Source organism: Arvicola amphibius, chromosome 13, assembly GCF_903992535.2.
Source record: "Arvicola amphibius chromosome 13, mArvAmp1.2, whole genome shotgun sequence".
Taxonomy (NCBI): domain Eukaryota; kingdom Metazoa; phylum Chordata; class Mammalia; order Rodentia; family Cricetidae; genus Arvicola; species Arvicola amphibius.
In genome coordinates this window covers 15,605,112-15,620,295 of record NC_052059.1, presented here as the reverse complement: position 1 = coordinate 15,620,295, position 15,184 = coordinate 15,605,112, and the positions used below count along the sequence as shown (strand labels likewise).

Below are 15,184 nucleotides of genomic sequence, written 5' to 3'. Positions count from 1 at the left end.
AGTCATGAGTGCAGTATTTTTGTACTCATCATTCAACATAGGAAGACCTTTTTGGCCACCAAATGGAAGAGAAAATTCAGCAGTAGAGAAGCAAAAACTAAGGACAAATGGTAACTAAGGGTTGTGCATGTATGGGAAGAGGCACTGGGGCTAATAACACACTTGAATCATGGCTGACCTTAAACAACTTCAAGTGAGAACAGAGGGTAGACAGCGAAAGAAGAAACGTGGCTACTTCTTCACTAACATTTTCACAAGTCTCAACTGTGTATGCATATCTTACTTATATAGGATAATTTTAAAACATTAACAACTGTTTTTTATTAAGACTATTTTATTTTTAAAAATTTCAAAATATAAAAATAATAAACATGGATATTTAATAAACAAAACAACATAATTCAACTATAAATAATAGAAGTGTTGACAACCCACATAAACACAGTCACTATAAACATTCTGTGCATACAAGAGTAATTTTCAAGTTCAAGTTTTACCTTTTCAGTTCAAGTTTTATCATCACTTTTAAAAATAGACAAGGAAGCTGCTACAGCTTAACCAATTACTTTCGCTCCACTCAAAGAGCAGGGAATTTCCCCCATGCCAACACGCATTCATGAAATGGGATAATTATGGGCACAGGTACTAACTACTGGAACAACCCAGTCTTCAGACAAGAAAAGACTCCTTTGGTGTTTTCAGATTCAACAACAGTCCATAGAAACTGAGTTAAAACAAACCACTTATTAAAGGCAGTCTTGTGCCAGACAGCATGTTCAGAAGAAGTAGGATCAGAGTTGGAATTCTGAGAATCAGAAGTAAACATATCGGAGTGCTCTGCTGATACTTCACTGTGTCTAAGGAACACTCACTAAGGTGCTAGAATAAAGTCTTGGGGGCAAAACGGAAAATGCACATCAAGGGAAAACTTATACAATGTGGTAACTCATCACATACTCTGTAAGTATCTGTAGGAAACACGCTGCCTTGTGCTGAGCAAAGGACAGACGAGAGTTTAAAGCAGAGTATAATAACATAATTATTTTATGACTAGAAAAGTTTTCCATTTCAAATGAGGGGAAAACCATGCTTGAATATATCACCTTAAAATTCTAATCAAATTAATAGCCTTCGTCTTATCAAAATAAACTATTTTCTTTTGGGAGAAGCTGGGCAAAAATAAGGGTACAGTCATTCTGCATCATTTTCTTAAATTATTAGGTGTTCTCTAATGGGGCTGGGCTCTTACCCGACTTAAAACACATACCACTTTATAGTTCTGCAGCTAGCGGGATTATTGTAAGCGATAATAGAGTAAAGCCTAGCAAAGACTAGACAACAGATTCAATGACACGGAAAGGTTTTATAGCACCAATGACTGTTTCCTAAGACACTTGAGGGGACTGTATCACTTTAAAGTATTGTCTTGTAAACAAGACCAAAAATATTCAATTGATCTGTATTTTGAGCATAAATATTTATAAATTCTATTAAAAAAACAAATATAGCATGACTAGAGCGACAATAGTGTAAAATCTAAGCATATTGAAAAATATAAAGATATATAAAAGGCTTCCATAATGCAGTCATGCAGAGGTAAACTGCTCCATTCAACTACACAAAAAACCAATTCTATACAGTTATGTACACATCGCTCCATGACGAGTTTATTCAAAAGAAAATGTTAAAAGTGAATCTCTAGTAACTAATGTTTAAGGATTTAAGTATAACTGACCAACTGACTCTCACAACAATTTTCAAAAAAAAAAAAATAAATAAATAAAAAAATCACTGATCTTAAGGAGATGTCAACTTGACTTTTCATTCCCAAGGGCACATTCCACTTTGTTTTGCTTTTTGATTCAATAGCAAAAAGAAAAAGTAATAGCAAAATAAATTTAAGGTGACAGTATGTAGCACTCACCAATGAAACCATCAAGAGTTACTGGCAGGTATAGTCTGTTTGGACCATGTTCTTTGGCTCTAACTTAAGCAGCTACAACACTACCACTATAAAGACTTCTTTGAAAATAAAAAATATCAATTATTCTGGTATGAATTCCTCATGGCTATCTAATAATTTGTGGAAAAGAGTAACAAAAAAGGGGGGAAGAGTAACGAAACAAAATGCCTTGTAGGCTATTATATAATAATTACCTAAAATACATGCTTTACCTTTAACCATGCATGTATAATCAATGTGGATCAAGACAGACAATTTATAACATGACTAATGAGTTTGTTACATTTTATTATTCATGAAGACAATCACAATACATACTCAAGAGGGAAAAAGTGTTTGTAGGATATCAGCTTTGTATAATAAAGTATGACTGAATAGAACTTAAAAGCAGAATCAATATAATTTGGTTTTTCTAAAGAGTAGCTATGATACTAGATTTCTCAAATACCTCTAAGAATCTTATGATGAATACTCAAAACAATTAGTAAAATAAAAAAAAGGTGTGCTATAAAAAGGGTTTTGTTAATATTTAGGATGAGAACTTTCTAACTTTAAGATATAGTGCTTATTATTAGTACATACACTTTTAAAGCAGCTGAAAACTAGTCTTTAAAAATAAACACAACACTATTTCCCCTTGCTTGTAAGATTGTCTTTGATGTCTTGATTATAAGTGATGAAAATTGTATAAATTAGACAAATTTAGTAGATATACAATTTTAAAACACATAGGTCATTATTTATTACTTGAAAAGAAATAAAATTATTTTCCTTTTTTTTGAAGAGTAGAACAACAACAGAAGTTCACTGAAGTAAAGTGGTCCTGGCAATCACATCAATTTATACACTCACAATAACAGACAAATTAATTACAATGTGTAAAAAGTACTTTATAGTTGTCTCAAAATTATTTCAGTGGCAATCCTAATTCAATAAATACATCTCAAAAATAAGAAAAATTAAAGCCAAACTTATGTTTAACTTTTTAATTCATTTTCTTCATTCTAAACTGTTCAGTTAATGCTTTCATGGCTTTATATTTACCAGACACAATTCAAAGTTTGGCTGAGATGTACTATATTTCATAAGGAAACTAAAAGGCCTTGTTCCTTCCTAAGGTCTTTTACAAATTAAACTGCTATAAAATAAGAAAAGAAAACATTTATGAATAAGGTCAGAAATATCACATATTTGATACACATCTGGACCGAGATGTGCTCGTCCAGAACTGTAAAGGTAAAATGGTCATCACAGTACATGTAAACATAAACAGCTACTCAGATTGGAAGGGCAAACCCAAATGACAGGACGATGATATTAACAGTCGTCTCCAACAGGACGGGACGGGACAGGGCTTGCTCATGTCTTCACAAAGCTAAATTCAGGCAGTGATGTTCTCTCTCTGCAGGAAAAAGAGAACACTTATTAAAAAATAAAGAAATAAATAACAGAAAAACTCCAAAATTGAATTGCATTATGAACTAACTCTAACTTACTAAGACATTTTTAAAAGTCTACTTGAGAAGGATCAAAAGTTACAGACAAATTGTATCCAAGATTACCTTTGACTTAAGTGATTTTTAACAAAACCTCTCTATATCATGCTTTCTAAAAATATTAGGTGTCAATATCACAGCACTACAAAACAGCTGTCATTGAAACTGGTGGAGGGGCTAGAACATCTACTAACTGGTCAGGTGGTATTTTTACAGAGCTGTGAGCAGGCAAAGAGATTTTTAAAAATCACCTACAAGCCTCAAGTCACTGTAAATAAACCAAAACCAAATTTCTTAAAGTATCCCAAGGATTTTCAAAATAATCATAAGGATACCTTATTTCCTTAAACTCCATACAATTATCATTTCTTTCTTTAATTATCCTATATATAAAACACAAAATTCTAAACCAAGCACCAAGTGTAATAACAAAAATTTAAAAAGGAACACATAATGAGACAGTGCCTGGGATGAGTGGATGAAATAAAGAAATAGAGGGGAGATTTAGATCAAATATAAAAAGATATATGAGATCAAATATAAAAAGTTGATACAAAAAAGTTTTAAAATATTCTCACTAAAGTAATGAACACAGAGTACTAATAAACTATATCAAGTTAGATGCTTTTTACTAAGCATATCTGCTTTCATTAGAAATTACTGACAATGGCAATCATGGCCAGTATTTTTTTTTTCTTTTGTAGAACTAGGGAGCTATTTTCAAGATTACAATTCTGTGTGATAAGAGACCAAAAAATAATAATAATAATAATAATAATACCACTCCTTTTTATAGCAACACATGCACACCGTGGAGAAGCCTTTTTTAGTTCAGAGAACTGACAAAAGTGAGCTCCTTATATCTAATGTAAGAGACGGGTGTATTCTTTTTGGTTTATAAGTATTTTATACTTGTGGCTTAAAAATCTATGTTATTAACTGTCCAATTTTAGTTCATAGAATTTTAAAAGAAAAAAATGTCCTAAGGAAAAAACCCAGAGTGAGTAATCCAAAGCTTTTTAGGACAACCTTGTTTTGAAAGCTTATTGAGTTTTTAAGGGAGACAGGGCTACAGATATTTTTACAAATGCTAGAACTAAAACTACTTTTCTGTAATTAGCCTATATTCATTGTAGGAGGGGAGAAAACATATTTTGATAAGACCTACACAGTACTCTGAGACAGTCACTGATATTTCAACAAATCCAATAAGCAAACGTTTGATTTCTTTTTGAGCCATTAAACCCAATGGTCAGTGTTGCAAGTAAAATTTGAATACAGCCCCTCTTCCCTCTCCCCGGAAAACAGTCTTGGTTACAAGATACCTTCTTCAATGAGACTTAGCCACACTTGCTATATGTAATCAGCTAAAACAGTGGTGTCTTTTCTTCATAGTAAACTACTGAGTTGTTACATTTGATCATATAACAATAGAAAAGAACCTATGGAATAGTCTTCCATTTTCTTGCAACATGTTTTCATTAAGTGTCGGGGCATCTGTTACTTATTAAAAAATAAAATTACAATTTTCCAATAACATATAAAACATTGTTTAGAGATTAAAAATATGCAAAGTGACAACCATCCCTTGAAGTAATCCTAATCAATCTTTTAACAAGAAATACATAATTTTCCCTATAGTTGCCTACCTTGTCTCTAATCTTTTCCCCACTCCCAATTCTACCTGCACAGCCAGAAAACCAGATGCGTACAACAAAGCAGCAAACTTATCAGGAGAGCTGTAGAATTAAAAAGGTTTCTCCTTTTAGGTGACATATTGTAGAAGGAAAAATGGAGATGGAAAAGAAGATATAAATCTGCATTTGTTGAAAACTGGTATAATAGGCAAATTGTTTTTAAACCAAGTTTAGAAGCAAAGAGTAAAGTTATAAATGGGAATGAGTAGAACTTGTAAATACAGAAGTTTACTTGTACTTTATAGGCTAAATGGCAAACTTGTGTTGGCAAATGCAAGCATTTGGAAACATACATACAAAACTTTAGCAAGAGGTATTGTATTATGTAAATTATTAGAATTAAAGCTAAGTTGTTTCCACTGATGAGAAAAAGAACGTCAGGTAGGAATAACTGACTTACAGATACAGACGTATTTTGAAATTAAACACTAATGTATCATCAGGGACAGTGGAGAGATAAAAGAGACGTTAGAGATAATTTGGTTCAACTCTTTTATATATAAGGAACAAACTCTGGGAAAGGCAAGAGACCTGGCCACAGAGTTACCTACAACAGCTGAGAACAAAAGATGAATCTCTTCATCCTTGTTCAGTTCTCTAAACTAGGTTATCTATGGACCAAGAGAAATTTAGTGAGATGGTCTAGATTGGTGGCTTTCAGCATTTCTAACCATGCATTCTAATAAAAAACCCAAAGATAAATTAACCCCTAGAAATGACGACAGTCTTTAATATTACACCATCTAGACACCTTAATTTGGGACATGCCAGAATTGGTTCTAAGCGTCTACCTCAATCACTACTTGTAACCCCGGTGATGAGACACATAGCTCTATCACTTTACAAAATGGCCCCAGTGACTGGGGAGGCTATCGAGAGAGATTTTAGAAAATTGATAAGAATTAACAAGGGAGGTAATTGTCAACCTCAATACTATAAATTTAAATATGCATCCATTCATTATTTCATCCAACAAACATCTAAGTGCTCACATGAGCCAGGCTTTACTATAAGCACTAGAGATAAAAAGATGAATAAGACATGGTCCCCTTCCTAGAGGAGCTTGCAATCAATCTAGTGGGGGAAGACAAACATATAAACCAGATAAATTATGTTACAACATTAAATATTATAACAGAGATATGAACAAAGCGCTTTTTAAAAGGGTAAACATATGTACTGTCTAATGACCAAAGAGCCTACTAATTCTATGCAGTATTCTGATGTAAAGACTACCATGGTTACTATAAACACAATCTCATGGTCGATCAGTAAGAAGGGAAAGACAGCAGCGGAGTTCTATAGTTTTTCCTTGTTTTGTAAAGTTGGTAATGAAATCACAAAGCTTATATCTAGTTCTTCCACTTGCTCACAAGGACTTTAGGTAAGCCACTCCATTTCTATAGCAGCTTGTTTTCTTATTAGTAAAATGAGAACTACCATCTACTTAAAAGAGGTGTCTTAGGTTTTAAATAAAAAATATAAATGTGGACATAGAGTACTAGTATTTATAAACATATTCATGAATTAAAAACCTACTAGCAATGCATCAGTAAATATCATTTATAATAAAAGCCAGACTAATTCTTATAAAAGTACAACTGTAAATCTAATGAATACTGAGAATATGTAACCCTCATGCTAGGCAATGATAACGAGCCATAGTTGGTCTTCTGATTCATCCAAAGCACCATGCCTTAAAATTAAGTTATTAGGCAATTTCAGGCTAGGGAAGTTGATGAGCTATTCCTGAGCTTAAAAGAAAACTGGTAATTTCAGTGACATTTCTAGGGAAATTTACAATAAAATTTGAAACTATAATCAAATCATAAAGCCAAAAATAGAATGGAGATTTAACTGGCCTTGGAAAGATTTACTTTCTTTATAATACCTGTTTGGTGTAAAGAGAAGAAACGTGAGCCTCTGCCAATTTGGCATCTTTCACGACTACTAAAAAGAAAAGAAAACAAACTTACCTAATGAATGAGAATAGCACATAGTAAACACACAAGAGACTACATAAAAATATACCACAGTCTAAGCAAACTTTAGAGTCATTATTGTAGCAAATGGAATCTGAGTTTGAAATTTTATATAAAAATGTGTACTAACTGCAAGTCAAACATTCCTATAAAATAGTACTGTCATAAAAACATACAACTATAAGCCCAGTGGGGAAAAAGACAAAACACCATCTGAGTTATACTACTACAAAAGACTGATACTGGTGGTATTAGGTTTTGATTGTGTTGGCCCCAAAGTGGAAGAAAGTAGTTTAGTTTTGTTAAGAGGTGTTTAAAAAAAAGTCATAATCTTGAGAAGCAAAAATACTTGAAATGAATATAAAGACTTTAAAAAGATAAATACAGTAAAATTTCCTGAAAATGGTTTAGCTAACTTTCAATAATTATATATATGTGCCAGAGAATTCCACTTTAAAAAAAAATCACAATATTGTTGCAAATGTGAAAGATTTTTATATAAGTATAGTAAATGCACACTTAAAATATCAGACTGGAACACTTACCAAACAGTGTTTTCCTAAAGTGGTATCTATAGTACATTCTTTATTCATACATCTTCAAATGGTCAAGTTCTCTTTCATACATCCAAAATGTAATATGAAGTTGTCTTAGTCACCAAATGTTAGCGCTACTTGAAGTCTGGTTCCAAACTAATCAGCCTGCTTTTAAATTTTAAAACATCTGTTGAAAATGTATATGATCAAACCAAACTGAAGTGGTATCAATTTTAGACATTGGATTGTACATCATTATAAAGGTACCAGTACCCATTATTACTGAATGATTATAGCTCCTTTTGATAGTCAGGGGAAGGTAGATCATCATCTGGAATGGTCTGTTTTATTTTCTCTTTTTTTTCTTTTTTTCTTTTTTTTTCTTTTTTTTTTTTTTTTACTTTTTCTTATTTTTTTAAATCAAGGAACATTGTCATGGATTTTTTCATTGCTTTTTTTTCTTTTCTTTTCTCTTTTAAAAGACCATTCCACTTTATTTTTAGCATCCAGATGCATAAGGACTCATATGTAAAGCAGTCATACACCATTATCATTAACACCCATGTGATAAAATACATACACAAATCCAACAAACGGCTAATACATAGTAAAGCCTAAGCATACTACTATGTAATATTATGAATACATAACTTGGAGACTTTAGTTAGAGTACTATGTCATCTATTCATTTTTGAAAACATTCATTAAGGTTTTAAATGCAAACTCATTCCGTATTTGGAGTAAAACAAAATCTTCTATGTTATGACAAGAACTGGGTCATAAGTATTCAAATCTATTCATTAATTTACAAATAACCCAAAGAATTCTGTAATGTTCAATAGAATTATGTAATAAAAACATTGCATATGTTCTATTGTGATGTCTTTAGCAATTTTTACTGAAATAAAATGCAAACATCAATCTTTTAAAATACAAGATCAGAAGGTAGTTTTCTTCTCTTTTATCTATTTGTGAAATCCATCTTCATCATATTTTACCAAAAATTGTTTTTACAAACATGTAAAAGTACATTAGATAATACTAATGAAACACAGGTAGAGTCCTAGCATATGCAGATCAGTGATCAGTCAAATCATCTTCTCCAAGAACGAGATTCATTGTCCTCTTCTTCTTCATCATCATCTTGAAGTAATGAGTCATCCACCAAAGACTCTTCCTGAAACTTTAGGTTAAGATGTATTTAGGAATTTACCCAAAATAAAAAAAGAAAAAAAAAGAAAAAAGAAAAGAAAAAAAGGAAAAAAAAAAGAAAAAAAAGTAACACTTTTAAATACTTTCTCGCTCAAGAGTTGAATACAAACGGTTATTTCTATAGCTAAAACATGACCTTATCCACTCAGTCTCTCTACAGTATGTTTTACTGCTTACATGAAGCAAGCAATAAAGATCAAATTAAAATTTTGTACATGCCACTTCTACTCTGACAAATCATGCCATCTGCTGTACTTTAAAATACTGCTCAATCCTTCTTTAAAAAGGGAATACATCAATTTTCACTGACTTACCCTAACTCTCAACACTCAAACAACCAATTGACTTATAAAAATTCTACCATAATTTCAATTTGTTTTTTTGCTATCTATAAAATATTTTTAAGGAAAACCAAACACCTCTTTGTTTTCCCCATTCCCTCCATAAAAACTTCTCACACTGCTTTCCCAAACTTCAAAATACCTAATACCAGGAGCTCTCCTGCTTTTCTCCCCATTCAATTCAAACTCAGGGAAGGACAAAGGTATAATCTAAAATATAAAATGACAAATCATGTACATGAGTTTCAAATACACATTTATTCTTGCATTTGACTATGGATATGCATAACAGACTTGAAATGCTCTTCAAACAAAGTGAAGCACCATTATGGAACTCTAACAAATATAAAACAGAGTCTTTTACTTTCTTACCTTTATTTTTTAACTTCTTCAAATTTTTCCTATAACTTTTTTCATGATTAAGCAAAACACAATTGCTTATTTTAAATTCTTTTGTCTTAAAGGCTTTTATCATTCACTGTCTTACCTGCCAAACCTTTATTCCACTGAATAGCTGGTGTTAACCTGAGAAATATGCAATCTCCCATTCTTATCCTGAAGCTCAAATTCTGCTGAAAATGCCTTTCTCAATTACATTCCCAGTGCCAGCACATAGTTACGGAATGCTACTATATCAGGACTCAGCTCCACTAGCAATAAGCCTTTAAGAGTGTTCTGGACAGACAAAATTAGTCTTTCCTGAGAGCTCCCACAGCATGTTGTCCAAGTCTACATTCGGCACATCAATATGCCTGCTATTGCAATTAGTTCCTTCTGTCTCTGTCACCACCCTCCTTTCCAGATTATAAGCTCCTTGATGATAGGGACCGTGTCTTATTCATTTTTGAGCCTATCACAAAATCTACCACATAGCAGGTATTCTAATGTACTAAAGAAATATGAATTTTTAAAGGCTAAAATGTTGATACAGCAATTGAGTAAATTAAATACCCTAAAACATAACATATTATAAGATTTCCTGTGAACAAAAATCTAATGAGGAATTGAAAACTGATATCACATATTCTTTTTAGGTTAGCCATCAGCAATTCTTCTCATTAATCCATAAAATATAAAGTTGTCTGAATTTATCTGATCTCTCCTGGTTGGAATATGGCTTAGGAATAAAAGTATTGTTAAAATCAGCCATAAAAATACCTTTTATAAAGGAATTATGAATAATGATGGGAAAACAATTGAAAAAAATATAACATACTTCCTCTTCATCAGGTTCAACTTCTTCCGATTCCACAGCTGAAATATTGGTTATTGGTTTATTCCACGCCAGCTTTAAATCCTGCCCTTTGAAACGAGCTCCATGAATTGCAGCCTAAACCAAGTAAGAACATGGGAGTAAAGAACATTCTCATAAGCAAGTACTATTTCACTCTTGGTCAAATTTTAGTAAAAATTAGTATGTTTGCCGATTTAAAGCCCAATGACAACTACTACTGAGACAACAATCTCATTATTCATCAAGATTTCAGCTCTAGCTTCTAACGTCTATTTTAAGATCAACATACTAAATGAATTTTGCTTCATTAACTGTCAATTTACATCTGATACATATAATAACTATTAAACAGAAACCTTTAACAAATTATCGATCAAAATCACTGTAAAACGATGCATAACTACACAAACTATAAACACCTGAAGAAAAGGGGAAGGGCACAGCTCTGAACTTATCTACAAAAAAGCAGTGTTTCCTATGAAAACATTTCGAAAATGATGGTGATGATAGCTGAAAAAAAGTGTTCAGGTCTAAGGTTAGTGCTACAGTCAGTAGCTGGTATGGAAACACCATTTTTAAAATAACAGGAATGAACAAAAATCAATGCTAGCAACATTTTAAAGTAACTCATGATCACAAAAGATTTATAGTACAGACTCAAAGTACAGAATAATATAAAGCATAGAAACAATTTTATATATACAATAACACCTGAAAATCTGTTGCATGTAATATTAATGGCCCAACGTACAAATTTTAAATACATACATACATATGGATGTTTTAGTTCAGAAAAAACTGAAGCTGAAATCATTACATAAGTATATCAGATTACTTTTAGGAATAATAAACACCATACGCAAAATACCTATAAATTTTTTTTTCTATTTAGCCAAAAACATAAATATAAAAAGTACACACTGCCGGGCGGTGGTGGTGCACGCCTTTAATCCCAGCACTCAGGAGGCAGAGGCAGGCGGATCTCTGTGAGTTCGAGACCAGCCTGGTCTACAAGAGCTAGCTCCAGGACAGGCTCTAAAGCTGCAGAGAAACCCTGTCTCGAAAAAACAAAAAAAAAACAAAACAAAAAAAAAAAAGTACAAACTATGATCAGCAACCTATACAGTAAATTTTAGGTAAGCAGTTGATTTTGTTTCTGTGGGAAAAGGTCTTTGCTGTGTATCTCTACCTAGACTTGAAATCACACTCCTCCTGCTTCAGAGTCTCCTACTAAGGAACAATACAGTTGCATAATACTACACCTTGCAACAGGTTACGGACAAGTTTTTCTAACAAATGAATTTTGTCCATTTCTATATTCAACACATATTTGTAAGGTAAACTTTTGTTTTTCCCAAGACAGTGTTTCTCTATGTGACAGCCCTGGCTGTACTGGAACTTGACCAGGCTGGCCTCAAACTCAGAGAATGGCCTGCCATTGCTTCCCAAGTGCTGGAATTAAAGGCGTGTGCTACCGCTGCCTGGTATAAGGTGAACTTTTAACTTTATATCATTTTAATTTTTTAAAAACTGGATAGAGGGCCCAGTAGTCTCCAAAACACCACTATTACCATTGCTCTTGGATACTGGAGGTTTTTAAAAACTAGGTGTTTTCAATTTTTAATAAATTTTGTTCTTTAGAAACTTTTAACAATCCAGGCTATATAAACCTGTGAAACAACTTCGAATTTTTGTTTCTATAAGCCTTTCAGAAATTAGAATGTAATTCTGGTAATTTAAAACATAATTATTTCTGTAACTCACTCATCTTATCTGTCTGTCTGTCTATTTACCTATCTATCTAACTTTTCAAGACAGGGTTTCTATTTATTTACTTATTTTTTCTGTTTTGTTGGTTTCCAAGGCAGGGCTTCTCTGCATACCTATCCCTGCCTGTCCTTGAACTTGCTCTGCAGACAAGGCTGGCGTCACACTCAGATCTGCCTTCCTCTGCGTCCCTAGTACTGAGATTAAAGGATTACACCACTGCACCCAGGTTCGTTTTATATTTTTTTAAAATTCAAATTTAAGTAATATAGTATAAAAATTATTATTCATAATTATCATTATTATAAGGCTAAGAGATAGCCACCACTATATAATTTGGGACAGAGGGCAGTGCTAGTGGAAGTCGGAAGAGGACACAGGATCCCTAGGAGCTGGAGTTATAGGTGTTGTGAGCTGTCAGATACTATTCAGAAAAAAAATTCACAAAATAGGTGAAAGTGTGTAAGGTTTAGAGACATAAAAAGATAGTTTTGGGTTGGTAATAGAAGATAGAAAGTGAATTAGTACAACACTTGAACATACCAAGGTAGGGCAGATAATGAAGTATTTTCTCTAAATTTGTCAATTGCAAACGGACTAGACATTGTTAATGTAATTATTATCTGTATATATTTGTATGTAGTTATTATATATAGTTTTACTATGTTAGCTAAAACAATCGCTTTTTATTTAGACAAAAGTGGGAAATGTACAATATTATTTTTGTTCTTACATATAAAGCTTGCTTGGAGTCAGAGGGTGGAGCTAGCCACTGGTTAGCCATAAAGAGGAAACAGGAAGTGATAAGGCAGGGGCAGAGAGAAGACCCTTTGGGAGGAACCCCAGGCAGAGGTAGGAAGTCACTGGTGAATACTCTGCTGCTTCTCTGATCTTTCAGGTTTGTACCCTGGTATCTGACTCCCTATTTTTACTGATAAAGATTCATTAGATTAACACTTCACCTGATGCTAGAAACTGAACTCAGGTCCTCTACAACAGCAATAGTCACGTTTAACCACCAAGTCACCTTTCCAGCTCCTCATTAACTTTTTAAACAATGAAGCCTGCTTGGATTTTTCTAATAGAAAAGAATTTTATCATAATTATGGGAACGTATTTTTACAAGATAATTTATTATATTTTTAGAAAGTAGTTATTCTTTGATTTTAACATAAAGTTTTAAATTTTTATGTATTAGAATTTATCAGTCTTTTCCTTTGTAAATATCACGTCATGACTTAAAAAGCACTCACTAAATTAAGGTAATTTAAAAGCAATTTTTATATATGTGTGTCTGAATGCCTGAGCATATATATGTACATGTGTATACAGAACAGCAGGTAAAACAGGATGTCTTCCTTATTTATTCTCCACCTTACTTTTTTGAGACAAAATCTCCCTTTAAACATAAAGCTCATCAATCTGGCTAGAATAGTTGGCTTGCTAGGAAGCCCCAGGTTTCTAGCTGTATCCACCTCCCCAATGCTGAGATTACAGACTAACACTTAGCTTTTTGGAGTGCTGGAGATGACCTAGATCCTCATGTTTCACACAACAAGTACTATATTTATTACATCATCTCCACAGGTACTTAGGTTGTAGATTTTGTCGTGTGTGTGTGTGTGTGTGTGTAAAACTGTATGCTATGCGTGTGCAGGTGCTCCAGAGGCCAGAAGATAGTGTCAGAATCCCTGAAGCTGGAGTTACATGTGATTATATAATCAGTTCTATGGTACTCTGAATCAACCATGGGTCATCAGAATAGCAGAAGGTACTTTGAACTGCTGACACATCTCTCCAGCCCTGTTTTGGGTTTTTTTGAGGCAGGATCTTCTGGGTTTTAAGTCAGGCTGTCCTCAGATTTCCCACAGACTTTAGCTAACAAATATTTTTGTTGTTTTTCAGTTTGAACTTGAACTATAAAAAGAAAAAGAGGAGGCCGGGCGGTGGTGGCGCACGCCTTTAATCCTAGCACTCGGGAGGCAGAGGCAGGTGGATCTCTGTGAGTTCGAGACCAGCCTGGTCTACAAGAGCTAGTTCCAGGACAGGCTCCAAAGCCACAGAGAAACCCTGTCTTGAAAAATTAAAAAAAATAAAAAAATAAAAAATAAAAAGAAAAAGAGATAAAATGTCTTGTTTTTTTGTTCATCCCTTCCCCAAGTCATTGTCCAAATACATTTACTAAATGTTTTATTTGGTACTTTTAAATAGCTCTTTTGTGAGCCTTTAAAATCCATAAATATGTATAATACACTGACATCTATTTCTGAATTCTACTTTTATTTTCTACATCTATTCTAATTCATAACTTATGAATACCATTTATATTTGTCACTAATTGATGTTATTTCTACTTGTGGCCAAATACAGTATCACATGATCTTTAACAGGTGTTAATGATATACTATGAGCTTTAGTACTGTTTTCATATAGTATACTAAGAACAGTAAGAGTTCTGCAAGCATCTCACAGAAATTTAAGAAGGAACTTCATATATATTTCTAAAATGTTAACAAGTATCACACAAGTACTTCTACATGTACTTTCTGTAAGATACTTAAGGAAAGTAGTGTAGTGTGTTGATGTTTTGTTTGTGCTCGATCACAGTGTGGAGCTAAGTCACTACTAGTCAGCCATTGAGGCCAAGCAGTGGTGGCACACACCTTTAATCCCAGCACTCGGGAGACAAGTGGACCCTCTGTGAGTTCAAGGCCACCCTAAACTACACTCTATTGAATCTGCCTAAAAGAGAAAACAGCCAGGTGGTAGTGGTTCACGCGTTTAATCCCAGTACTTGGGAGTCATACGCCTTTAACCCCAACACTAGGGAGGTGAAGACAGATATGGGATATGGCTTGACGAAGAGAAAAATATAAGGTGGAGGGAGACAGGAGCTCAAGCATTTGGTCTGAGGACTTGGAGAGAGAGGATGCCCTATTCAGTCTGAGGATTTTGT

General features: G+C 33.3%; 1 protein-coding gene across 13 annotated transcripts in view; it reads right to left on the bottom strand.

The window, feature by feature from the left end:
* Nucleotides 1-314: 314 nt before the first annotated feature.
* The window catches only part of Rbm26 (RNA binding motif protein 26), a 73,506-nt gene continuing 58,636 nt past the window's right edge, over nt 315-15,184 (bottom strand). For 11 of the 13 annotated variants that reach the window (XM_038309794.2, XM_038309797.2, XM_038309802.2 and 8 more), the window contains 4 exons: nt 10,444-10,557; nt 7,684-8,857; nt 7,048-7,106; nt 315-3,365 (listed from right to left, as the gene is read on the bottom strand). In XM_038309794.2, the coding sequence (XP_038165722.1) occupies nt 8,768-8,857; nt 10,444-10,557 (204 nt within the window). In that variant the 3' untranslated portion in view covers nt 315-3,365; nt 7,048-7,106; nt 7,684-8,767. The remainder of the gene's footprint in view (nt 3,366-7,047; nt 7,107-7,683; nt 8,858-10,443; nt 10,558-15,184) is intronic. The other 2 variants (XM_038309795.2, XM_038309796.2) reach the window with 2 other exon arrangements.